Source organism: Bactrocera neohumeralis, chromosome 2, assembly GCF_024586455.1.
Source record: "Bactrocera neohumeralis isolate Rockhampton chromosome 2, APGP_CSIRO_Bneo_wtdbg2-racon-allhic-juicebox.fasta_v2, whole genome shotgun sequence".
NCBI classification, from domain to species: Eukaryota; Metazoa; Arthropoda; class Insecta; order Diptera; family Tephritidae; genus Bactrocera; species Bactrocera neohumeralis.
In genome coordinates, this window is record NC_065919.1 from 28013404 (window position 1) to 28040979 (window position 27576).

General features: G+C 39.3%; 1 protein-coding gene across 1 annotated transcript in view; it reads left to right on the forward strand.

Annotated features, from left to right (window-relative positions):
- Positions 1–451: 451 nt before the first annotated feature.
- The window catches only part of LOC126767904 (dynein beta chain, ciliary), a 36859-nt gene continuing 9734 nt past the window's right edge, over positions 452–27576 (forward strand). The window contains exons 1-26 of the mRNA XM_050485621.1: positions 452–1199; positions 6442–6594; positions 6660–6871; positions 7625–7866; positions 7925–8207; positions 8280–8545; positions 8629–9080; positions 10455–12025; positions 14855–15127; positions 16352–18340; positions 18411–19123; positions 19184–19536; positions 19611–20434; positions 20862–21223; positions 21292–21448; positions 21510–22859; positions 22926–23095; positions 23162–23465; positions 23540–23733; positions 23838–24042; positions 24103–24267; positions 24536–24676; positions 25399–25569; positions 25655–25971; positions 26041–26455; positions 26521–27522. Coding sequence (XP_050341578.1) covers positions 479–1199; positions 6442–6594; positions 6660–6871; positions 7625–7866; positions 7925–8207; positions 8280–8545; positions 8629–9080; positions 10455–12025; positions 14855–15127; positions 16352–18340; positions 18411–19123; positions 19184–19536; positions 19611–20434; positions 20862–21223; positions 21292–21448; positions 21510–22859; positions 22926–23095; positions 23162–23465; positions 23540–23733; positions 23838–24042; positions 24103–24267; positions 24536–24676; positions 25399–25569; positions 25655–25971; positions 26041–26455; positions 26521–27522 — 13005 coding nt within the window. The 5' untranslated portion in view covers positions 452–478. The remainder of the gene's footprint in view (positions 1200–6441; positions 6595–6659; positions 6872–7624; positions 7867–7924; positions 8208–8279; positions 8546–8628; positions 9081–10454; positions 12026–14854; positions 15128–16351; positions 18341–18410; positions 19124–19183; positions 19537–19610; positions 20435–20861; positions 21224–21291; positions 21449–21509; positions 22860–22925; positions 23096–23161; positions 23466–23539; positions 23734–23837; positions 24043–24102; positions 24268–24535; positions 24677–25398; positions 25570–25654; positions 25972–26040; positions 26456–26520; positions 27523–27576) is intronic.

Sequence of the window (27576 nt, forward strand, 5' to 3'; positions counted from 1 at the left end):
TCCAATAAAATTTATTTGCCGACCAGTAAAAATTGGTTAGTTTTAGAAACATACATATCTACAAAGTATAGAGATTCTTAGAAGTAGAAAGGCTTGGTCAAAATTTTTAAGTTTTACGGATTGCATGATATAATTAAAATTCATATATTTTTACTAACAAAATATCTTTCTGTGTACGACTTGCTCTCTCGACGAACTCAGACTGCTTTATAAAAATATTAAATAAAGAATCTTAAACGAATATTTGGAATTAACTGTATACTGTACGACGTAATAATCTCTCAAAATTTTCAAATTCCACAAGATGATGATTGGGATTAATTAACGAAAGATCTAAACATAAGTCCAATGTTATCTACATTGTTATTAAAGAGTTGATATTCATCTATTGACCACATTTATCTAAATTCCCTTAAAACATAGTTACTAATCTTTTCCAGCAATTCCTGCATCGTAATTTCTAAAGAAATTATCGACAATGGAACCCTCCACTAGCGCAGAAGCCGCAGCCGCTGCAGCGGTAGGACCAGATCCACGGCTAGAGCTGATGGGTTCTTTTGTTATTAAATCACTGAAATTGAAACCAGAAAAATGGACACGAGTAATAACGGTGGAAGAGCACAAAGCTATAATAAAAGAATTTCTCGATCGACCGGTACCCATGGTGCTAATTATTATACTCACACAAGCCGCACAACTGTTACCATCCACTACCTTTCCCCTCTCACAGTTAAAAAGTAAAGGGGTTTATTTCATTAAGAAACATCCACAGCCTGTGCCACGCGAGGACTGTAGTAATTTTATTATTTATGGTGACTTGGCTACACGCACCATCGATCAGCTGTCCGCGTTGGTCGAGGAGGTGCTTGTACCATTGCTCTCCAATGATGTGAACTACAAGTCATGGCCCACAATGGTTGCACAGGATGTGCAAAAGCATGTGCACAGCTTGAAGAGCACTGTACATCAGGTGAAGGGGCAAGTGAGTGGCGAGACAATACTCGCTATGCCAGTGGGTGTGGAATTGATTGTTAAGTTGGCTGCGAAATTAAATAATTCACGTCGCATAGCTATCGATTTATACTTGAAAAGTGCTATTGAGGGTGTTGTCATCAAGTGGGCAGAACAAATACACGAAGTCATCAAAGAGAATCCATCGAACGCATTTCAAAATGGTCAGAACCCTACACCGCAAGTTGGTGAGTATGAAAACATTGTTTTCCCAAATTTTATGCGTAATTACTATGCTCGATCGGTAGCATCATTCTCAATTTACGTTGACTTGAGGGAATTGATGGATCGTTGTTTAGACAAACAAAATATTATGGTCTTAAAGGTTTAAAGGTTTTGGGAAGAAGGAGCCTTATTTTAATTCACGGTATTTTTTGTTTGCTATAAAAATTAAGTGTTACGTTGTTTGTTTGCGATGGACTCCTAAACTACTGAACCGACTTTAGTAAAATTTAGCACACTGTGCCCAGTTTGAAGCAACTTAGAATATAGGATAGTCAAAACAATTCATAAATAACAAATAAATACAGTGAAAAGTGCAATAAATGGACGCTCTATTAGATGGACGCGCTATTAAGCGGACATTTCTATTAACATACAAGTATTGACCAGTCCCACAATTTATTGATTTTCATTAAGTACAATATATTAAGCCGACAACTCTAATAACTGGACAGAAAGGCTGGCTCGTTAGTGTCTGTTTATGTGAGACTTCACAGTATATATTTTTAAACATGCGCATGTATTCACAGTCCAGCAATAGAAGTCCAATTGCATATAAATTCCGCGCCAAAACGGAATGCAAATGGTATACCTCGCCATAAACTAGAGCTGTCAAAATTTCTCATCGACAAGGAAATTGATATAATGCTTCTTGCAGAAACTCACCTAACTAGTAAATACAACTTTAATGTATCGGGATATACCTTCTATTGTACGAATCATCCAGATGGAAAGGCGCATGGTGGAACTGATATCTTAATCAAGAGTCGCATAAAACACCATTCTTTAACTGGAACTGCTGAGAATTATCTGCAAGCAACATCAATATGCGTTCAGACAAAGCAAGGTGACATTACTTTGTCCGCCGTTTATTGTCCCCCACGTTTCACGATTACAGAAAAGCAATTTATAGATTTCTTCAGCTTGCTGGGAGAGTGCTTTCTTGCTGCAGGTGATTATAATACGAAACATCCTCTCAGAGGTTCCTGGTTATGTAACCCTAAAGGCAAGCAATTATATACCGCCCTTATATGTAAAAGAAACAAACTGGACTACGTGTCTCCTGGAAAGCCTACATATTGGCCGGCAGACCCGAAAAAGCTGCCAGATTTAATTAACTTCGCAGTAACTAAGAAAATTCCTCACAGCCATATTACTGCAGAAACAAGAGCAGACCTCTCATCAGTACCACTCACCAGTTCTCTTTACTTTGCGGCATCAGTCACCCTTCTTCTTAATTGGCGTAGACATGCTTCACGTTTTCATCCATCTAGCCAGCGTAAGCTGAACTATGTCAATGTCGTCGTATATCTACAAATTGGTTAAAGTACAAAAAATACATCAGCACACACATAGAACTCGAACCAAATTTAGATACACCGGTCGATATTGAAAACACCATCGCAGCATTCGAATCAACCATTAAAACAGCCGCCAAAATTTCAACTCCTCAAAAAGGTTACATGGAAAACAAAAAGCATAGCTTAACTAATAGGGAAATTGAAATACTAGTATTACAAAAACGGCGCCTACGAAGAGAGTGGCAGGTTCATAGATCACCAGCCTCAAAACAACTGTTGAAAACGGCCACACATGCGCTGACGAGCCCTCAGAAACGAGGAACAGCGTGCGCAGTACCAGTACATTCAAAAGCTGTCACCGACTACTACAAATCACCCGTTGTGGAAAGCACATTAAACTCTAAGTGCGCTAATAGAGTGTGAAATGCCTATACGTGACAATAATGGCAAATGGGCTCGGAGTGATGCAGAAAAGTCAGCAACCTTCGCTGCTCATCTAAAAAATGTCTTCCAGCCAAACCCAGAAACTAATGACTTTACACTTCCAACCGTACCCTATTTGATGGAATTTGAGCCAGTGAAATTCGTACCTGAAGAGATATCAAAAATAATTATGGAGAAATCGGAACCAAAAAAAGTTCCTGGGCACGACTTAATTACTACAAAAATGATTATTGAGCTACCAAATTGTGCTATAATCTGCATCTATATGTTTTTCAATGCAATCACAAAACAAGCTCATTTTCCTCAACAATGGAAAAATTCAACTATAGTAATGATACCTAAGCCTGGAAAGGACAAAACGCAGCCATCCTCATATAGGCCCATCAGCTTGTTATCGCGCATGTCGAAATTATTATAATCTTCAAACCCACAACATAATACCATCTCACCAATTTGGCTTCAGGGAAAAACATGGAACGATCGAGCAAGTACATAGGATCACATCTGAAATTCGAACAGCTTTTGAAAAACGAGAATATTGCTCTGCAATATTTCTTGATGTCGCGCAGGCTTTTGATCGAGTATGGTTAGATGGTCTTATGTACAAAATAAAAATGCTACTCCCGCAAAACACCCACGAACTGTTTAAGTCCTACCTCTATGATCGAAATTTTGTAGTTCGATGTAACACCACTACATCTAAAGCTCAAACGGTTGAAGCTGGTGTACCACAAGACAGTTTTCTTGGCCCAATGTTATATGTTTTATACACTTCATATATCCCAGTAAACGACCGCTTGACTATGTCTACTTTTGCCGATGACACTGCAATAATCAGCTGCTCCAAGTGCCCAATTCATGCAAATGCACTCCTAGGAAATCATATTGAATCTGTGGTCAACTGGCTCGCAAACTTGAGGATAAAGGTTAACAAGCAAAAATGTAAGCACGTTACATTTACCCTAAACAAGAGCAGCTGTTCGTCGTTGACACTGAACAACGTAAAAATACCACAAAGCAATCATGTTACTTACCTAGGGGTCCATTTGGATAGGCGACTCACTTGGCGAAACCACATAGAGGCTAAAAGGTCTTACCTTAAGTTAAAGGCAGGTTCTTTGCACTGGCTTATTAACTCGCTCAGCTCTGAGTCTGGAGTATAAAGTCATTATATACAACACAGTTTTAAAACCAATCTGGATCTATGGGTGTGAGCTGTGGGGCAACGCGAGTAGCAGCAACATCGAAATTCATCGTCGTGTGCAATCAAAAATTCTTCGTATAATCACCGGAGCACCGCGGTTTATCCGAAATGAGAACATCCAATGGAACTAGCAAGATCGTTATTGCGTGGGAATAGGAGCTCAAGATTACGAAGAAACGACTTACCAGCCCAGACGTAATATATTTTAGGCTCAGTTTAAAACATAATCAACTATGTAGGGTGTAAATTAAGTGAGTGGTTTAAGATTCGCAAACTTATTGTTAGGCTCTTAAGTATGGTAAACTAAACTAAGATTCCTTCTTTCGGTAAAGAACTTCTTCTTCTTAATTGGAGTAGACACCGCTTACGCGATTATAGCCGAGTTAACAACAGCGCGCCAGTCGTTTCTTCTTTTCGCTACGTGCCGCCAATTGGATATTCCAAGCGAAGCCAGGTCCTTCTCCACTTGGTCCTTCCAACGGAGTGGAGGTCTTCCTCTTCCTTTGCTTCCCCCGGCGGGTACTGCGTCGAATACTTTCAGAGCTGGAGTGTTTTCGTCCATCCGGACAACATGACCTAGCCAGCGTAGCCGCTGTCTTTTAATTCGCTGAACTATGTCAATGTCGTCGTATATCTCGTACAGCTCATCGTTCCATTGAATGAGATATTCGCCGTGGCCAACGCGCAAAGGATCATAAATCTTTCGCAGAACTTTTCTCTCGAAAACTCGTAAAGTCGACTCATCCGTTGTTGACATCGTCCAAGACTCTGCACCATATAGCAGGACGGGAATTATGAGTGACTTATTGGTTTTTGTTTGTCGAGAGAGGACTTTGCTTCTCAATTGCCTACTCAGTCCGAAGTAACACCTGTTGGCAAGAGTTATCCTGCGTTGGATTTCTAAGCTGACATTGTTGGTGGTGTTCACACTGGTTCCAAGATAGACGAAATTATCTACGATTTCAAAGTTATGACTGTCAACAGTGACATGAGTGCCAAGTCGCGAGTGCGACGACTGTTTGTTTGATGACAGGAGATATTTCGTTTTGCCCTCGATCACTGCCAGACCCAGTTGTTTTGCTTCGTTGTCCAGCTTGGAGAAAGCAGAACTAACGACACGGGTGTTGAGGCCGATGATGTCAATATCATCGGCATACGCCAGCAGCTGTACACTCTTATAGAAGATGGTACCTTCTTTATTTAGTTCTGCGGCTCGAACTATTTTATCCAGCAGCAGGTTGAAAAAGTCGCACGATAGGGAATCGCCTTGTCTGAAACCTCGCTTGGTTTCGAACGGCTCGGAGAGGTCCTTCCCGATTCTGACGGAGCTTTTGGAGTTGCTCAACGTCAGCTCACGCAGCCGTATTAGTTTTGCGGGGATACCAAATTCAGACATCGCGGCATAAAGGCAGCTCCTTTTCGTGCTGTCGAAAGCAGCTTTGAAATCGACGAAGAGGTGATGTGTGTCGATTCTCCTTTCACGGGTCTTTTACAAGATTTGGCGCATGGTGAATATCTGGTCGGTTGTTGCTTTGCCAGGTCTAAAGCCACACTGATAAGGTCCAATCAGTTTGTTGACGGTGGGCTTTAATCTTTCACACAATACGCTCGATAGAACCTTATATGCGATGTTGAGGAGGCTAATCCCACGGTAGTTGGTGCAGATTGTGGGGTCTCCTTTTTTCGGTAAAGAACTTTTTTTAAATAGAATTGACAGAAGCTGTTATCTTAACTGTGAAAACAGCCTTAAATTCCTTATTTTAAATTAAACCTCAAGTACAATCTCCTGGATTCTTATACCGTCAAAAACAGTTTCGCCTTTATTCGTAAATAAAATTTTCACTGTATTAAATAGTAGTTTATTATATGAATATAAGTATAAATGTATACCACAGCGGATCTACTAGTATCTGATATTTTTTGACAATAATTTTGTTAACTCTTACACATCTCTACCCAATCACTTTTCTTAAAAGAAGAAAATATGTTTTGAAGCCCCACCTTTTATAGGCAAACTGGAGACTTTGAGATTTTAGTTCGTGAAATTTGTGTAGACTTAAATCTTAGATAATGAGAATCTCGAGAATAGTTTAAGTTCCTTACGAAAATTCACACGGCGTACAACTACTACGTATTTTGGAGTTGTAGGTTGATCGAATGGTTGTTTGTTTTGATCTCCTTCATATTTAAACATTCCCACCTCTTGAATTGAATCCTCGATTTATATGTATATTTATCAATTTTCACTTTAAACTCAAGAAATCGCCTTCTGGAATAATCGGCTGAAGAACTTATCCTTCATATTCGATCAATTGCGTGGTGAACGTATACGTGCCATGGCTTTGGTATTGGAATATACTAATAGTGCATATCACCCATGTTTTCAAGGAATATTCAAAAACGTTGTAACAGGTAAAAATAGGATGAAAGTTATATTTTTGTATAACAAATGTTTGGGACTCATAATTTTGTTGCAGCTTTAGCCGAAGCGAAAGACATCACACTCTATCTAAATCCACTGAAACGTCCTATACAGCAGTTGGAAGAGATCGATTTTGCCGAGTGTAAACCGCTACTAATCCCACTAATGTTTGTGATTTGTACAATGTGGGGTAACTCACGATATTACAGCAATTCTTCAAAAATAACCGTTCTGCTGAAACAATTATGTAATCTTATTATACAGCAGGTAAGTAATAAAGGAGCTGATATGCTAGTGCATTATTTACAATAGAACTAGAGTTTTGCGCTTGTAAAATTATTGTATCGATATTTAGACGATCCAAAGACTACTTGTCTTTCCTTTCTCTTAACGCGGCAACTTTGATCCGCTCTAACACATATGGCAAATGTATACCTAATTACCGTTGTGGTGTATTCGTCACACCCAGTAAACTACCGACTGTATTCCTGAGACGAAAAAGTTTTTAAAATATATGTATGTATATTAGTGCGGATCGGTATTCGAGCCAGTGATTTTAAGGCGAAGTTTAAAAAATCTGAATAATCGGTCGTATGGGAGATATGAGATATAGTAGTCCGATATTGTTGATTCCGATACCTGATAATTTAAATTTCATTAGGATATCGCATAAACTGGCGAACAAATTTTTGGAATCCCAAAAAAACCTTCGCCTTAAAAATCACTGGCTCGAAACCGGCATGGGTCTACCATAGTTTTTTAGGCTAAGTTGTTCAGAATTTTTCCTTTTTTTGGCTTTCTGTAAATTTACCAGTTTTAATATATATCGGCCCGTGTGAAAGTGGTCTTGTATTTCTTTCATTTATCGGAACATATATCCGATGCCCGCCAAAAATAGGAAAGATGGTCCTCTATGTACATATATTAGATCCCCAAATAAAAATTATGAATAAATTCTAGTCTTTTAAAATTTTTATTTTGAATGAACCTAAATTTTGTACATACCTTCTCATTGTTAAGGCCAAGCGTTATCTTGATCCTTCGTCGATATTCCATAGCGATATTGATGAGGCAATGCAACGTCTCACACAATCTATACAAATATTGAAATTCTTTCGTGAGCTTTATGATCACTACAAAGAAAATTTAGCAGATTTCTTTCCCACGCCAGAAGAGAGACCACCGATACCCTGGACCTTTCATCCAAATTCCGTCTTCAATCGCTTTAATGCCTTTTTGGAGCGTTTAACCACAATACAATGGTAAGTTATTGCATTGGCTCTTTCACACACACTTATAAGCCAAATTTTCTGGATTTAGGTTTTTCTTTACTGTGATTGAATTCTTGAAGTTAGAGAAAGTTGAAATCGGTGGTCTACGCGGACGTCAATTGAGTACACGCATCACTGCGGTATATGTGGAGTTCAATCAGTATTTCACGGCTTTCGCCTCCAAGTCTTATGATGTGCTCGATCCCGACGATCACGAATTCGATGAGGATTTCGAGAACTTTCAAACGCATATACTGGAGTTGGACATGAAACTGGCTGCGATATTGTGTCAAGCATTCGATGATTGCCATAATTTGGAGAGCATGTTCAAGGTGAGAACTATTTATGGAAAATGGTAAATTTTTTATATATGTACTATGTATCTTGATATTCTAAATTTTTAGCTTATAAATATTGTGGGAAGTGTAATTGATCGCCCTAAAATCAAAGAACAATTTACACAGCGTTACACAGAGATCGTACAAATGCTCGAAGTGGAAATGACCACGTGTGAGGATATATTTTACAAACAAATTGATTTGCAACAAGAGAACAAGAACTTGTATCCGGATTACAACTGTCCACCGGTAGCCGCCTTCATACGTTGGTGCAACCAACTGGAGGCGCGTATCAGCACCCCAGTTAAAAATTTTCAAAAACTTCAACACGAGTGAGCTTAGTTTTCAAACCCAAATAACCTTTGATATTTCAAAAGTATCGTTATTTATTTTCTCAATGCGTCACACCACTTAGCATAACCAAATCCGAAATCGCAGAGGATATATTTACACGTTACGAGCGATTGATGCGTCGACTGGGCATACATAAAACCTGTGCCTTCGACGAATGGAGTGAAAAGTTGGCGGAACAAATCGAAACAAATCTGAAAGTTTCGTTAATCGCCCGTGATCCCAATAGCAATTCGTTAATATTGAATTTCAGTCCGGAACTCTTCAGTATTCTGCGTGAGGTGCACTATTTGAAGCAAATGGCTGTCGAGGGTATACCGGAGATCGCTTTAAATTTCGCTGAAAAGAACGAAACTTTTCGCACTTACACTCTGAATCTTGAAAAAACCATCGACTGGTATAACTCTATACAAGAGAATAGTTCCCCAGTTGAACTGAAACTGATCGAATCGGAGATTAAACAAATCGATGATTTGGTGGAGATTGGTGTAAATGAGTTAGTGTGGAATTCTGAAGGTAAATGTTGAAAAATTATTATAGATAATACAATTGATCAGTTGGTTAGGTGCGCTTCAATTTCATAGAGTGGATTTTGCAATTACATATAAAAATCGGTTCTCTTGCAACTTTACGTAAATTCATAAAACTGTATCAAATCTTTAAATATCCGAAGTATATATTTGACAGCGTATAGAAACTTTTGACGAACTACTTTGGTGATATTAACATTTCTTTGGATATTTGCTTGTACTTACATACATCGGCTGTAAAAAAATCCAGTTAAACTTTTCCATAGAAGCCCATGTGACGGTGGTAAGTGGACACTTATAAAGTCTTCTGTCGGAACAGCTTTTTACCTTTTAACCCAAGAAAAGAACAATTTATATATGTAGATTAGGTTCATCACCCTTCTGGACGTTGGGTTTTACAAAGTCTCTCTGAGAGGGGTTAGAGATTAATCAACTGAAACAACTACGTTTATCGGAATTGTGCAAGGGTGATCCTTGTGTTATGTGTAGGGTACACTCCTTAATAATTATAAGAGTAAGATAACAACAAAGGAATATTTTATCACTAAATGAAGGAGAAATTTATCCAAACTGTTATTTTTAGTACATACTTGTATATTAAACTAATGCAGCATAGAATTCGTTCTTAAAGTTTCGATAGAAAGTAGGAACTTCTTTTGAGACAAACATACTTATCACAGTCATCATTTAACCCATCTTAATTGAACAGTTTGTCACAAAGTTTATAACACCCAAAAGGAAACGTCGGAGACCCTATAAAATATTTATGTAAATGATCAGCATGATGAGCTGAATCGATCTACCCATGTCCGTCTGTCTGTCTGCATATATACAAACTAGTCTCTCAGTTTTTGAGATATTAATCTGAAATTTGCACCTGTCCTTTTCCCACAAAAAAGCTACTCATTTTTCGGAAAGGCCGATATTGCATCACTATAAATAGCATATAGCTGCTATACAAACTGAACGGTCGGAAAAAGTGCTTGTATCGAAAATTGGCATGAATCATTTCATAAGGCAATAATACAATCTCCACAGAAACTATTCAGATCGGATCACTAAAGCATAAAGCTTACATGCAAACTGATTGATCGGAATCAAGTTCTTGTAAGGAACCTTTTGTATTTGTGAAAGGTGTTATAGCTTCAATGCCACCGAAGTTAACGATTTTGTAGTGATCTTTAATAAAAATATGGGGACGTAAGTTTTAAGACTCTCGGTAAAATGAGTATAGCTAGTTGTCGTGATCACGTTAATAAGATTCATTCTAGTATCTCATTTTTCTACAAGTTCTCGTGACAATGGAAGGAATTTTCGACTCTTATGTTTAACTAAATTGCATTTCTTGATTATTCCGCAGATATTACAACATATTTAGACAAGTTACGTACACCGGTCGCAGCTTTACAAAATCGTATGCATCACACACAAAGCAATCTACACCAAATAAGTCAACTTATGTCCGTTTGGGCAAAGCAACCGCTTTTCGAGCGGAAGGATTCCAAAAAAGACACGGTGCTTTGCATTGAAGAACGTCCAGATCGTACCATGAAACGTTATGCTGAAATACAAGCCGCTTCTGTAGAGATACACAACTTACTGCAAGACAACGTGATTCAGTTTAATATGGAAAGTAGACAAGAAGATGAAATTTGGTTGAATTATGTAGACTTCGTGGATAATATTGTATACGAGAATATATTAAAGACCGTGGGTGTGAGTGTTGGCTATTTGGCGGAGAACATGGACCCGGATAATAATTGCGCGCCACTTTTCGAATCCCGTTTAGAGTTGGTAGAACCGAACTTGGTGTTTGTGCCATCTCTTAATCCCGAAGATCTGATGGGATTTAATAACATGCTTATCGAATTAATGCGCGACATAATGAAAATGGCCACATTAATAAAACGTCTTAAGAAGAATGAGAAGCGCAATTATGGTGATATGGTTAAGGAAAACCAAGATATAATTGATATGCGTCGTGAGATTTTGAACGGTGTCGATCGTGTTATGGAAGAAGCATCGCTGTTTTGTCGACAATTTGAACGTTACTCCTATCTCTGGCTAGACGATCGGCATGAATGTATGGAGTATTTCCTTGAATATGGACGCATTTTGGATGTGGACGAAATCGATTTGGTATTGATGAAAGAACCGAGTGCGCCGCAACCATGTGCACCCACCATCGAAGCATTCCGTGAACAAATCGATAACTATGAATCATTATTCAATGAAATCGAAGACATTGCACCTTTCCAAATTTTTAATTCTTGGTTTCAAGTTGACGTGCGACCCTTCAGGCAGGCATTGCTGAATACAGTTTGCAAATGGGGAAATATGTTTAAGGAACATTTGGTGAATACCGTTACAAATAATCTCATGGATTTGAGTAGTTTCATACGGAAGGCCGATGAAGGCCTACTGCAGACCGTCAAGGAAGGTGACTATGATGGACTCGTCAGCATTATGGCCTATCTGATGCAGGTGAAGGAGCGCGCTGTCAAAACTGATAATATGTTCGAACCCATGCAAGAGACCATACATTTGCTGAAGTACTTCGATATGGACATACCGGAAGAGGTGAATGTGTTGCTGCAAGAACTACCCGAACAGTGGGTGAACACAAAGAAGATTGCAACCACTGTGAAACAGCAAGTGTCACCTTTACAGGCCACCGAGGTGGTGCGTATACGCAATAAGGTGACCGAGTTTGAGACACATACACAACTATTTCGGGAGATTTTCAAACATTACAAATTCTTTCGATTCGATTGTAATGATCCCTATCTGTTGATTGATCGTATAAATGAAGACATACATCGGCTGGAATGCGAAATGCGTGAAACACAAGAGTCGGGTAGTTTGTTTGAGGTTAATATACCTGAGTTCAAGGCATTGAAGCAATGTCGCAAGGAATTGCGAATGTTAAAGGTAACCATTTGCATTTCACAAAAATGTTTCAAAATATTTGTTATATATTTTAATTACATTTTCTCAACCTTTTTAGAATCATTATTTTGCATTTTGAATAATTATGACATTTATGTACATATGTACGTTCTAAACACTTTTAATCAAAAAGCAATACTCACATCTTTAGATTATCAAATATTTACAAAATATCGAATCTATCTGTCTATCTATTATTAGTTTTGGTTCGCAAGTTTCCGTATTTTACAGATTCTGGTATGCAAATTTTTACAAATTTAGCGGCGATCTTCAGAAGCAATTTTATAATAATTATCCTGGGTACCAGATGCAGTTGGTATCTACATAATTTTTATTTTTCGTGAAATATCTAAAAATGTTTAGAATACACCATATTTCAGATATTTCATGCTTTTAAGGGTTTATATACAGTTAGAATGCCGAAAAATGCGAATTTTTTCTGAGAAAACTTTTATATTTATTGATCCAAAAACGTGTACACATATTAAGCTATTTTTTAACTGCGTTTTTAGACTTAGTTTTAAGTGAGGAAAGTTCTCTGATCGCCATTCAATTGGGAGTGGCCAGAAACGATTCTTTTACATATGGCTCAAGCAGCTCACGACTTCCGATCTTTGACCAAGTATCCTCTGGGTAGCCTAAGAAACAACAAAGCGGCGGGGGCCGATGGACTGCCGGCCGAGATATTCAAACACGGCGGCGAAGAACTGATAAGAAGCATATATCAGCTTCTTTGTAAAATATGGTCGGACGAAAGAATGCCCAACGATTGGAATTTAAGTGTGCTCTGCCCAATCCACAAAAAAGAGAGGCCTCATAATCTGCGCCAACTACCGTGGGATAAGTCTCCTCAACATCGCGTATAAGGTTCTATTGAGCGTATTGTGTGAAAGATTAAAGCCCGCCGTCAACAAACTGGCTGGACCTTATCAGTGTGGCTTTAGATATTCCAGATATTTACCATGCGCTAAATTTTGGAAAAGACCCGTGAAAGGAGAATCGACACACACCACCTCTTCGTCGATTTCAAAGCTGCTTTCGACAGCACGAAAAGGAGCTGCCTCTATGCCGCGATGTCTGAATTTGGTATCCCCGCAAAACTAATACGGCTATGTAAACTGACGTTGTTCAACACCAAAAGCGCCGTCAGGATCGGGAAGGACCTCTCCGAGCCGTTCGATACCAAACAAAATTTCAGATAAGGCGACTCCCTACCGACTTCTTCAACTTGCTGCAGGATAAAATAATTAGAGTTGCAGAACTTAATCGAGCAGGTACAATCCTCTGCAAGAGTTCACAGCTGCTGGCGTATGCCGACGATATTGATATCATCGGCCTCAACACACGCGCCGTTAGTTCTGCTTTCTCCAGACTGGACAAGGAAGCAAAGCAAATGGGTCTGGCAGTGAACGAGGACAAGACGAAATATCTCTTGTTATCAAACAAACAGTCGTCGCACTTGCGACTTGGCTCTCACGTCACTGTTGACAGTCATAACTTTAAAATCGTAGATAATTTCGTCTATCTTGGAACCAGTGTAACCACCACCAACAATGTCAGCCTGGAAATCCAACGCAGGATAACTCTTGCCAACAGGTGCTACTTCGGATTGAGTAGGCAATTGAGAAGTAAAGTCCTCTCTCGACGAACAAAAACCAAACTCTATAACTCACTCATAATTCCCGTCCTGCTATATGGTGCAGAGGCTGGGCGATGACAACAACCGATGAGTCGACGTTACGAGTTTTCGAGAGAAAAATTCTGCGAAAGATTTATGGTCCTTTACGCGTTGACCACGGAGAATATCGCTTTCGATGATGAGCTGTATGAGATATACGACGACATTGACATAGTTCAGCGAATTAAAAGACAGCGGCTACGCTGCTAGGTCATGTTGCCCGAATGGACGAAAACACTCGAGCTCTGAAAGCATTCGACGCAGTACCCGACGGGGGAAGCAAAGGAAGAGGAAGACCTCCACTCCGTTGGAATGACCAGGTGGAGATGGACCTGGCTTCGCTTGGAATATCCAATTGGCGCCCCGTAGCGAAAAGAAGAAACGACTGGGGCGCTGTTGTTAACTCGGCTATAAACGCGTAAGCGGTGTCTACGAAGTAAGAAGAAGAAGATTAGTAAAAATATTTATTATTGGAAAGGAACTACAGCTGATCTCCGAGGGCTCCTCTCAAAAGAGATGTTTTGCGGTGACCTCTATATCTCTGGACTGGATCTTCTGAAATTAAAAAACCAAACAGATTTCGTTAAAGTAATGTTAAATGATGTAATCGAATAAAATAAAATTTTTTGACAAAATCGTGGTTTTTCGATTTTTTGAAAATTCTAACAGTGTATAACACCTTAAAACGACACTTGAAGACTATTAAGATGTTTCTTTATTCTATCTTTGATCGCGCGATCAAAGAGGATGTGTGATTTATGAAGTATTAGAATTCGGAATTTTATAATGTATATATCAAAATTAAAAATGAAAAAATTTTCTTAGTTATATCATGAACAACGTTTATATAAACAATTTTAATAAAATATTTTGCGTAGATAAGTATCTTTTGTACTTTAAAGCAATTCGTTTGTAAGAAACTGAACTAGTTATGTACATACATATGTATATACATACAATGTATACTTATATCGAATACAAGGTAAATTTCAGTGTGGAATTTTTTGAATTTTGTTAATAATTTTCCAAACAATAAGATAAAACCATTTTTTGTAATTCTCACATTAGAAAATTTATTTGAATTTACATCTGCAATATTATACTAAATAAATTTGTACATGATCTCCAAACAGCAACTGTGGGACTATGTATACATCGTACAGACCTGCATCGAAGATTGGAAAACGACGCCTTGGCGAAAAGTAGATGTTGAGAATATGGACATTGAGTGCAAAAAATTCGCCAAGGATATACGTTTATTAGACAAGGAAATGCGATCCTGGGATACATTCATAAATTTGGAATCCACCGTCAAAAATATGCTCACTTCCTTGCGTGCTGTTGGTGAATTGCAGAATCCAGCTATACGTGAGCGTCACTGGAATCAACTTATGAACTCCACCAAGGTTATTTTGTTTTACAAAGTGAACATTACTTTGAACATGCCTGCTCTTATTTATATCAAACTAACACTGTAAATATGTGCCGAACGATTTTCTCCAAAATTTTCTAAAACGCAATATTTTTCAAGCACATGTGCTACCCTCAATTGAAGATTAAAAAATCTGTACATAATGTTATACAACTTCGAGAGAGGCGCACGATTTGTACAGTCACTACATCTGTTATTTTAAATTCTTTGTAAATATTTTAAATAATACACCTATTTTAGCGGGAGAGCATTTTTAAATTTATCCAATTGTCGAGCGAATTTTTTCGAAGACCCGATATTTTTAAGATTGTTCCTATATTCCTAATATAATTTTTTACAGAGCTTAATATACTCAGCAAATTTCCATCGTTCGAACTTTAGGTAACGATTCGTAATCTTATTCCGATCATGTACTTGATAAGTTAATACGTATACGTTTCTTAAATCTGTTACCAAATCCTGACATTAATACTTTTTTGCTCTTGTAAACTACATGCATATTTACCCGGTATATATGTATGTACATATTTTTTTTGAGATTGGGTTTAAAGATTCTCCATATTATAATAAAGTTCTGCAACGAAGAAAATTTTATCAACATATGTAGAGTATTGAGGAATCTCGCTACATGGCCGCGATCTCTATAACTCTATAACATTCAAGAAGGATGTAATTATAGAGTGTTACAACCCACTTAGTAGCAATTTCGCCTCTGAAGTAGGACAATACAAAAGAGACCGCCTTTTCACATAAGTATAATTGATTAATAAATAACTCGTCCTGCCAGTTATTCTTATCATACATACATTTGACGACTTAAAAGTGCTCTACCGTCTACAAACTTATGCATATTCAATACTAAGCTTAGTTTTATACTCTGTGCATTCCTTTTTGTAAATAATATCTCTTTACAGAGTTTAGCCGCTTTACCAAAGGACATAACGGTAAGTTCTGTGTAAATAAACCTCGCCCTCTTATATGTTTGTGTTGTCCCAGATATTTTCACCTGCATGGTATGCAAATAATCAAATATGTCCCATTAGTGAGATCTAAATAGTAGTATTTGCATAAAATTTTTGTATATTTCGACGTAGTCGCACAGTATAAAACGATATATATGTAGTAGTGTCACTAATATTTAATACATACATATGTTAAACTAATATTACATTTTTTATCGCTACGTCGGCACTTTCAGGTTAAATTCATAATGGATCATGAAACGACGCTGGCCGAGCTGTTGGGTCTTAATTTGCATGAATGCGAGGAGGAGGTGAAGAATATCGTCGATAAAGCAGTGAAAGAAATGTCAATGGAGAAAATACTACGCGACTTACATACCACTTGGTCTGCGATGGAATTCGATCATGAACTCCATCCACGCACTGGCTGTAATCTCCTCAAGGCATCGGAGGAACTCATAGAGACTCTCGAAGATAATCAGGTCTGCTTACAAAATCTGATAACATCGAAGTACATTGCGCACTTCCTTGAGGAGGTGTCAACATGGCAGAACAAACTGATGGTAGCCGATCAGGTGATTACCGTCTGGTTTGAGGTGCAACGCACTTGGACCCATCTAGAAAGTATCTTCATGAGTTCCGAAGACATACGTAAACAATTGCCAGTCGACTCGGATCGTTTCGATCGCATCGACGCTGAATTTCGCATATTAATGGACGAAATGTCCGTATCATCGAATGTGGTGGCGTCGACAAATCGACCCGGTTTGATTGAACGTTTGGAGCATCTGCAGAAGGAGCTTACATTGTGTGAGAAGGCACTGGCAGAGTATTTGGAAACGAAACGTTTAGCTTTTCCTCGTTTCTACTTTGTATCATCTGCTGATCTGCTTGATGTACTGAGCAATGGTATTCAGCCAGAGATGGTCACCAAACATTTGACTAAACTTTTTGATTCGATAGCACGTTTGAAATTTAATCGCGACGAATCGAATGAAATCGACACAGCTTCGGGTATGTATGCCAAGGATGGTGAATATGTGGAATTCAATGAATTGGCGAGTATACGCGGCCCGGTGGAGGTGTGGCTGAATCGCATCCAAGCGGCCATGCGTGCCTCGCTACGTCATTACGTTTCCGAAGCTGTAGTCGCCTATGAGGAAAAGCAACGTGAACAATGGTTATTCGACTATCCTGCACAGGTATCACTTTGTGGATCACAAATTTGGTGGTCCACTGAGGTGAACATTGCCTTCGGTCGTTTGGAGGAAGGTTACGATAATGCCATCAAGGACTATTACAAAAAACAGATCTCTCAGTTGAGCTTGCTCATCACGCTATTGTTGGGCGAGCTGACTAAAGGAGATCGCCAAAAGATAATGACCATATGCACAATTGATGTACATTCGCGCGATGTTGTCGCTAAAATGATCCAAGCCAAACTGGATTCGGGTTCGGCATTCATGTGGCAATCACAGTTACGCCATCGTTATGATGAGGGTGAAAGAGACTGTTTTGCCAATATCTGCGATGCTGAGTTTCAGTATTCGCATGAATATTTGGGTAATACGCCACGTCTTGTTATCACACCGCTTACCGATCGCTGTTACATCACATTGACTCAATCGCTACACTTGATTATGGGCGGTGGCCCCGCTGGTCCGGCGGGTACCGGTAAAACCGAAACTACTAAAGATTTGGGCCGCGCGTTGGGTATTATGGTATATGTTTTCAATTGCTCAGAACAGATGGACTATCAGTCGTGTGGAAATATTTATAAAGGACTGGCCCAAACTGGTGCTTGGGGCTGTTTCGACGAATTTAACCGCATCACAGTGGAGGTGCTTTCCGTTGTAGCTGTGCAGGTAAAATCTGTACAAGATGCCATACGTGACAAGAAGCAAAAGTTCAATTTCATGGGTGAAATAATCAGTTGTGTGCCTACAGTAGGCATATTCATTACCATGAATCCCGGTTATGCTGGACGTACAGAGTTGCCCGAGAACTTAAAAGCGCTCTTTCGCCCCTGTGCTATGGTTGTACCAGATTTCGAGCTGATTTGTGAAATCATGCTGGTTGCTGAAGGTTTCCAAGACGCGCGAGTATTGGCTAGAAAATTTATTACGCTCTACACACTATGCAAAGAGTTGCTCTCCAAACAGGATCACTACGATTGGGGGCTAAGAGCAATTAAATCCGTGCTGGTAGTTGCTGGTTCGCTTAAGGTAAGAACTGGGGAGCTGTGTATGTATTTAAAGTTTTGAATGCACTATTACTACTTTTCGCCAATTTCAGCGCGGTGATCCCGGCCGACCCGAGGAAGAGGTACTCATGCGTGCCTTACGTGATTTTAATATACCGAAGATCGTCACGGATGATATGCCAGTTTTTATGGGCCTCATTAGTGATTTGTTTCCCGCATTGGATGTGCCCAGAAAACGTGATCAAGACTTCGAACGCACAGTGAAGCAGGCCGCATCTGATCTACTACTGCAACCCGAAGATAACTTTATTTTGAAAGTTGTACAGCTGGAGGAATTACTAGAAGTACGACATTCCGTTTTCATAGTTGGCAATGCTGGCACCGGCAAGACACAAGTGTGGAAAACTCTACTACGCACTTATCAAAATATCAAAAGAAAACCGATTTTTAACGATTTGAATCCAAAAGCCGTTACCAATGATGAACTTTTCGGTATCATCAATCCGGCGACACGTGAGTGGAAGGATGGTTTGTTTTCGGTTATAATGCGAGATCAAGCAAACATAACGGGTGATCAGCCCAAATGGATTGTGCTCGATGGCGATATCGATCCAATGTGGATTGAGAGCTTAAATACCGTTATGGACGATAACAAAGTCTTGACTTTGGCCAGTAACGAGCGCATTGCGCTGACACCTTCGATGCGCTTGCTTTTTGAGATTTCCAATTTGAGAACAGCCACTCCAGCAACTGTTTCTAGGGCAGGAATACTCTATATAAATCCACAAGATTTGGGTTGGAATCCGTAAGTAAGAGCGCATTTGATTTCCACAAAAATTAATCTATTGCTTTTATATGATTAAAGTTACGTTAGCAGTTGGGTGGAAACTCGAAAAATACCATCCGAAAAGTCCAATTTGGTAATGCTTTTCGATAAATATATACCGGCCTCGTTAGAGACCATACGCACACGTTTTAAGAAAATTACACCCATTGCCGAGATGGCGCACATACAGATGTTATGTCATCTGTTGGAGTGTTTCTTGACGCCTACGAACACACCAGCCGATTGTCCAAAAGAATGGCATGAACTGTATTTCGTTTTTGCTTGTGTTTGGGCATTCGGATCGGCTATGTTCCAGGATCAAGCGATCGACTATCGAGTCGAATTCAGCAAATGGTGGGTAAATGAGTTCAAAACCGTTAAGTTCCCGCAGGGTAAGTATAACGTATTACCAGCTGAATTACTGGATGAGCAAAATATATACAATTTTTGCATTTATTTTCCATAGGCGGCACAGTGTTCGACTATTTTCTTGATACAGAAACTAAAGTCTTCCTACCGTGGACTGAAAAGATTCCGAAATTTGAATTAGAATCCGATTTACCGTTACAAGCAGTTCTGGTGCATACCTCTGAATCAATACGCGTGCGTTTTTTCCTCGAGCTACTCATGAATATGCGACATCCTGTTATGTTGGTAGGCAGCGCAGGTTGTGGCAAAACTGTACTAGTCAACGAAAAGCTACAGGCACTCAATGAGAATTATGCGGTCACTACGATTCCCTTCAACTACTACACCACTTCAGAAATGTTGCAAAAAATTTTGGAGAAGCCGTTGGAGAAAAAAGCGGGTCGTAACTATGGCCCCCCAGGCAATAAGACGCTTATCTACTACATTGACGATATGAATATGCCGGCAGTGGACTGTTATGGCACCGTACAACCGCACACCATTATCCGGCAACATCTGGACTACGGACATTGGTACGACCGCAATAAGCTGTCCTTAAAGGATATACACAATTGTCAGTATGTGGCTTGTATGAATCCGACAGCTGGGAGTTTCACTATAAATCCACGGCTCCAGCGACATTTCTGTGTGTTGGCCGTGAGCTTTCCTAGTGGTGATTCCATCTCTTTGATCTTTTCCACGATCTTGTCACAGCATTTTGCAAATGCTGAGCAGAAATTTAATCCGATAGTGACGCGCATGACATCTAACATTGTTGCCGCAACACTGGCTCTACATAACAAGTCTATGCAGATTTTCTTGCCGACTGCAATAAAATCACATTACATATTCAATTTGAGAGACATCAGCAACGTCTTTCAGGTCAGTAGTGGAATTAATCAGTTTTTTTATGGATTATGTTAAATTAATTGCTTTCCGATCGTTAGATGTCGTCATTGGCTTAGTCTAACGGTATAGTCAACAAACGAATTTTATAAATTGAGGAAAAGTGGTGTCAGTTAAGTGTGGTCGAGAGGTCATTGGTCTGATCAGATTCTGTGGAATGTCTGTACAATTTTATCTCAAATGCGATTGATTTTCAAATCGGATATTGAACCCTCGCTCAAATTTGACTAATAACCAAAATAGTTGACTTGAAGGGAAAAAAGCTATGAACTATGTTGAGTTTAGCGTTTTATGATGAATATATGAAAACGTACCTTTGATATAGAAATGGGTGTGGTTATTATTTGGAGATTTCAAAATACATAATACACACCTGCATTAAATTTATTTCCTTCCCTTTCAGGGTTTACTTTTTAGCACAGCCGATTGCTTGACCAGCTCTTCCGATCTTATACGTCTCTGGCAGCACGAGACCCAACGAGTCTATGGTGATAAATTAATCGATGATAAGGACATCGACAGTTTTACGAAGATGCAACACGACATAGTGAAGAAATCTTTTGAGGAAATCGACGAATCGGTGATTTTTGACAAACCCAATATATATTGTCATTTCGCTGGAGGAATTGGTGAACCCAAGTACATGCCCGTCATGGGCTGGACTGAGCTTCACAAACTCCTTCAGGAAGCAATGGCATCGTACAATGATCTTGTGGCGGCTATGAATTTGGTGCTCTTCGAGGATGCCATGATGCATGTGTGCAGGTAAGGACGAAGCTTTAGCGATAATCTGTAAGTTAAGTAATTGACATTAAATATTCTGAACTTCCTAGAATAAATCGTATCTTAGAGTCACCACGCGGTAGCGCCCTGTTGGTCGGCGTTGGTGGCAGTGGAAAACAGTCTTTATCACGTCTCGCCGCTTTTATTTCTAGCTTGGAAGTGGTGCAAATACAATTGAAAAAAGGTTACGGCATAAATGACCTGAAGGTATACACGTACCTAACTACGAACTCCATTTTCTCATAATATTTGTTCTCTTCCGCTTTAGAACGAGTTCTCCGGCTTGTATTTGAAAGCTGGTTTGAAGAATGTTGGCACTATGTTTCTTATGACGGATGCACAAATACCTAGTGAAGATTTTCTCGTACTTATCAATGATATGCTTTCTACGGGTGAGATACCTGATCTCTTTCCGGATGACGAAATTGAAAACATAATAGCTGGAGTACGTAACGAAGTAAAGGGAGCTGGAATGGTAGACTCACGCGAGAACTGTTGGAAATTCTTCATAGATCGCGTACGTAAACAACTCAAGATTGTGCTGTGCTTTTCGCCAGTTGGGTCTACGTTGCGTGTACGTTCACGTAAATTTCCGGCTATCATAAATGCCACATCTATAAATTGGTTCCATGAATGGCCACAGGAAGCCCTCATCTCGGTTGCAATGAACTTTTTGTCGTTAAATAAAGTTTTACCTGCAACACATCGCGATTCGGTAGCTAAATTTATGGCCTATGTTCACACCTCGGTGAATGCTATGTCCAAAGTGTATCTACAAACCGAGCGACGTTACAACTATACCACACCAAAAAGTTATCTTGAACAGATCAGTTTATATTTGAAATTGTTGAACCATAAACATGACGATTTACAGGGTAAGATCGTGCGCTTGGAGAATGGTTTAGAGAAATTACGTTCCACCGCTGTGCAAGTAGCCGATTTGAAGGTGAAATTGGCTGTACAAGAGATAGAATTGAAAGAAAAGAATGAGGCCGCCGATGCGCTAATCGAAATCGTCGGTATCGAAACGGAAAAGGTGCAAACAGAGAAAGCAGTGGCTGATGAGGAGGAGATGAAAGTTGCGCTCATCGCCGATGAAGTAAGTAAGAAGCAGAAAGACTGTGAAGAAGATTTACTAAAAGCGGAACCCGCATTAACTGCTGCGCAAGAGGCGCTCAACACTTTGAACAAAGCCAACTTAACAGAGCTCAAATCGTTTGGCTCACCACCAGGGGCGGTAACAAATGTCACCGCCGCTGTCATGGTACTGCTGGCACCAGGAGGCAAACTACCCAAAGATCGTTCATGGAAAGCAGCCAAAATTTCAATGGCAAAGGTGGATACATTTTTAGACTCACTCATAAATTACGACAAAGAGAACATACATCCGGAAATCATTAAAGCTATACAACCCTATCTAAAGGACCCGGAGTTTGAGCCCGAGTTTGTGCGCTCCAAGTCAGGTGCGGCTGCGGGACTCTGTGCCTGGGTAATCAATATAATCAAATTCTATGAAGTATATTGTGATGTGGAGCCGAAACGTAAGGCTTTGGCCGCGGCGAATGCAGAGCTTGCTGCTGCTCAAGAAAAACTATCAGGCATTAAAAGAAAAGTCGCGGTGAGTAGTTATTTCTCATCATTCTGTGATTTTAGTTTAACCACGCTGTATGATATGCAATGGTAGAATCTTGAAGAGCAATTGGCAAAACTAACTGCGGATTTCGAGCAAGCAACCGCTGATAAGTTACGTTGCCAACAGGAGGCCGATGCTACACAAGCCACAATTGCACTAGCAAACCGTCTAGTTAATGGTCTGGCTAGTGAGAACGTACGTTGGGCTGAAGCGGTAAATAGGTGAGCGCGCGTAGGTTTGAAACATTAAAAGTTATTTATTTAACACACTTTTCTTAAATTCAAAAGTTTCGTGAAACAAGGCATTACTTTGCCAGGCGATATTTTGCTCATTACCGCCTTCATCTCATATGTGGGCTGTTTCACTAAACAGTTTCGCATCGATCTGATGCAAAAAATGTGGACGCCGTTCTTGAAGAGCATCGATCCGCCTATACCAACCACTGAAAATTTAGATCCATTATCGTTGTTAACGGACGATACCACCATTGCGATATGGACCAATGAGGGTTTGCCCAGCGATCGCATGTCAACTGAGAATGCCACTATACTTTCGAATTCAGACCGCTGGCCGTTGATGATCGATCCACAGGTGGCTGCATTCTTTCTACTAAATTTTTAGAAATTTAAACTTTTTATCCTCTTCCATATTTGAATGAATTCTAGCTTCAAGGTGTCAAATGGATAAAACAAAAATATGGCGAAGAACTGAAGGTGATACGTTTAGGCCAACGCAGCTACTTAGATGTAATAGAATTAGCTATCACGAAAGGCTGCATTGTGCTGATCGAGAATATCGATGAAAACCTCGATCCCGTATTGGATTCGTTACTAGGCAGAAATCTCATAAAGAAGGGCAAGTAAGTGTTGAGTAGAACTGAATATTTTCAACAGTGATGGTACGAACACTAAGTGTCTGGCTAAACTTCCTTTAAACGCACCATATAAAATATTTATCTTTCAGAGCCATCAAAATAGGTGACAAGGAAATTGAGTACAACTCCAACTTTCGTTTAATATTACACACGAAATTAGCAAATCCACACTATAAGCCAGAAATGCAAGCACAAAGTACTTTGATTAACTTTACTGTAACACGTGACGGTTTGGAGGATCAACTCTTGGCGGAAGTTGTAAAGGCCGAACGTCCTGATCTAGAAGATTTGAAAGTATGTCGGAATATAGTATTTGAAACCATGTAAATTTTAATTGAAGCCAAATAATTTTAGGCCGAGTTAACAAAGCAACAGAATGATTTTAAAATTATGCTGAAAAAGCTTGAAGACGACCTATTATCTAGGTTATCATCCGCAGGTGAAAATATTTTAGGCGATACCGCTTTAGTAGAAAACTTAGAAACTACTAAGAGTACGGCTTCTGAGATCGAAATAAAGGTGAGCTGTTATAAGAATTTTTTATATGTATATGGACGTAAGAGTTGGAATGAGTGTTGATATAAATATAATGTTTTAGAAAGAGTAAGACTGCCATAGATATGGTTCGCCTTATACTTTTCTCAAATACTATAAGGCAGTATCTAGGATGGTTTTAGAAATATACTGGTTACACTTTTATATTATTTAATTGAAATGATAACAAAACACGAGATTGATGAATGCAATATTCAAACTTCTAGTGTATCTATTTGTTACGCCGTTTTAGGTCGCTGAAGCTAAAATTACTTCCAAAGAGATTGACAAGGCTCGCGAATATTATCGGCCGGCAGCTGCAAGAGCCAGTTTGCTTTACTTTATACTCAACGAGCTCAACACTATCAACCCAATTTATCAATTTTCGCTTAAGGTAATGTTATAAAATGAGCTTTGTTCTTAATATTGTCTTTCGGTTAATAATAGATGTACTATAAATCTAAGATTCCACTTGAATTCAATATTGTTTTTGAGTCAAGCTCCAGTATTTGAAACGCATTCTAAGGTAATGGACATTTGCTTCTAGAACTATAAAAGTTATTTAACTGGCGGAAAATTAGAGACTTGTGTTTATTTACAAGATTTTAAAATCTGATATAGGGGTTTGCCAAAAATTGAGCGCGTTTTAAAAAAGAAGTACGAGTATTACCTTAGAAATGTGTGATTAACCCTACCATTTATTTGACATCTCTGAAACGAATTCATTAGATGAAACTACGTTGATTTACTAATTTCATTTGGGGAAAGGGTTCCTATCAAGTGAATTCAGTAGTTATCAGAATTATTTTTTTCTATAATGAATTATAAAACGTTCGAATAGAAATATGGATCCATATGCTGTATCGAATCTAGTAAAAAGTCCAAACTTCATATTTTCACTATTTTTTGTACCCGGTCCTAAGCGAACTTATTTTTAAATCAAATAAAATTTTTTCAAAATTTTAGTAATAAGTGCCTGTTCAAAAATCTATAATCATTAATTTTCAAACTTTTTTGTTGTTATGTCGCCAATATTTTTAGTATCATTATTTTATTTATATATTTAAATAACAGATGATATACATACGCATTTGCAACTTATCTCAATTCTTTCAGGCCTTTAGTGTAGTTTTTCAAAAGGCCATCGCACGCGCCGAACCTGGCGAAACTTTAAATGCACGCGTTTTTAACTTAATTGATTGCATAACCTACTCCGTATTCCAATATACTTCGAGGGGTCTATTCGAATGTGATAAGTTAATATTTGCCTCGCAAATGGCTTTTCAGGTACATATTATACATAAAACTGCTTACAACATTGCATCATACATACTACTTATATGTATAATTTGATAAATGTACATATTGCTAGATCCTTTTGATGAACGAGGAGATTACATCTACGGAACTGGACTTTTTACTCCGCTTCCCGATTAAACCGCACGTTACTAGTCCGGTTGATTTTCTCTCCAACCAATCGTGGGGCGGAATATGCAGTCTGGCGTCTAAAGATGAATTCCGGAACCTCGATCGAGACATAGAAACTTCATCGAAACGATGGAAAAAACTGGTGGAGTCTGAAGCGCCAGAGAAGGAGAAATTCCCACAGGAGTGGAAGAACAAGACGGCATTGCAACGTCTTTGCATGATACGTGCACTTCGACCTGATCGCATGACCTATGCGCTAGCGTAAATATCTACCTAAATTAGATAACACTATACATTTAAATAATCAAAGCAATTCTATTTACACCACAGAGACTTCATCGCTGAGAAACTTGGTAATAAATATGTAGAGAATCGCGCTGTGGAATTTGCTAAATCTTTCGAGGAAACTAGTCCCTCCACACCTATTTTCTTTATACTCTCACCCGGCGTAAATCCACTCAAGGACGTTGAGGCGTTGGGAAAACTTTTGGGTTACACAATGGATCTGGGTAATTTTCACAATGTCTCTTTGGGTCAGGGACAAGAGGTTATTGCCGAAGCGGCTATGGATACAGCAGCTAAAAACGGACATTGGGTTGTATTGCAAAATATACATTTAGTGCGTAAATGGTTGCCGATGTTGGAAAAGAAATTGGAATTCTACGCAGAGGGATCACATCCCGAATACCGCATGTTTTTGAGTGCCGAACCGGCTTCGTCACCATCGGCTCACATTATACCACAGGTCTTTACACCTGATACATACATGCATATGTATACGAGCATAATAATAACAATTGTTACTTTCAGGGCATACTGGAGTCCTCTATTAAAATCACAAATGAACCCCCTACCGGCATGTTGGCCAATCTACATAAAGCGCTCGACAACTTCACCCAAGAGACATTGGAAATGTCTGGCAAGGAAGCTGAATTCAAAGCTATACTTTTCTCGCTTTGCTACTTTCACGCTGTGGTCGCTGAGCGTCGTAAATTTGGACCGCAAGGTTGGAATAAGATCTATCCATTCAATGTGGGCGATTTAAATATCAGCGTATCGGTATTGTATAATTACCTCGAGGCAAATGCCAAGGTACCATGGGAGGATTTGCGTTATCTCTTCGGGGAGATCATGTATGGCGGTCACATAACGGATGATTGGGATCGTCGCTTATGCATTACATATCTCGAAGAGTACATGCAACCAGATCTAGTGGATGGTGAACTGTTTCTAGCACCAGGTTTTCCTGCGCCGCCCAACACCGACTACGCCGGCTATCACGCTTATGTTGACGAAACGATGCCAGCCGAGTCACCATACCTTTACGGACTGCATCCGAATGCAGAGATTGGTTTCTTAACCACACGTGCGGAGAATATATTTCGTACTGTTTTTGAGATGCAACCGCGTGATGCTGGCGCCAGTGGTGGTGCTACGGTGACCAGGGAGGATAAGGTGAAACAGATTGTAGATGAGATCATGGAGAAATTACCCGAAGAGTTCAATATGGTGGAAATAATGAACAAGGTGGAGGAGCGTACGCCATACGTGATTGTGGCTTTTCAAGAATGTGAACGTATGAACTATCTAACGAGCGAGATGAAGCGCAGTCTAAAAGAGTTGGATCTGGGTTTAAAAGGCGAACTGACGATCACCTCAGACATGGAAGTACTAGAAAATTCATTGTTTCTGGATCAAGTGCCACCAGTATGGACGCAACGCGCCTACCCATCACTACTGGGCCTGAATTCATGGTTCATCGATCTGTGTTTGCGGTTACGTGAATTGGAAACATGGTCTACAGATTTTGTGGTGAGTACGATGCAAATATTTATACCCTTTGGTTTTGGTTGAAAGTGTTGGTTT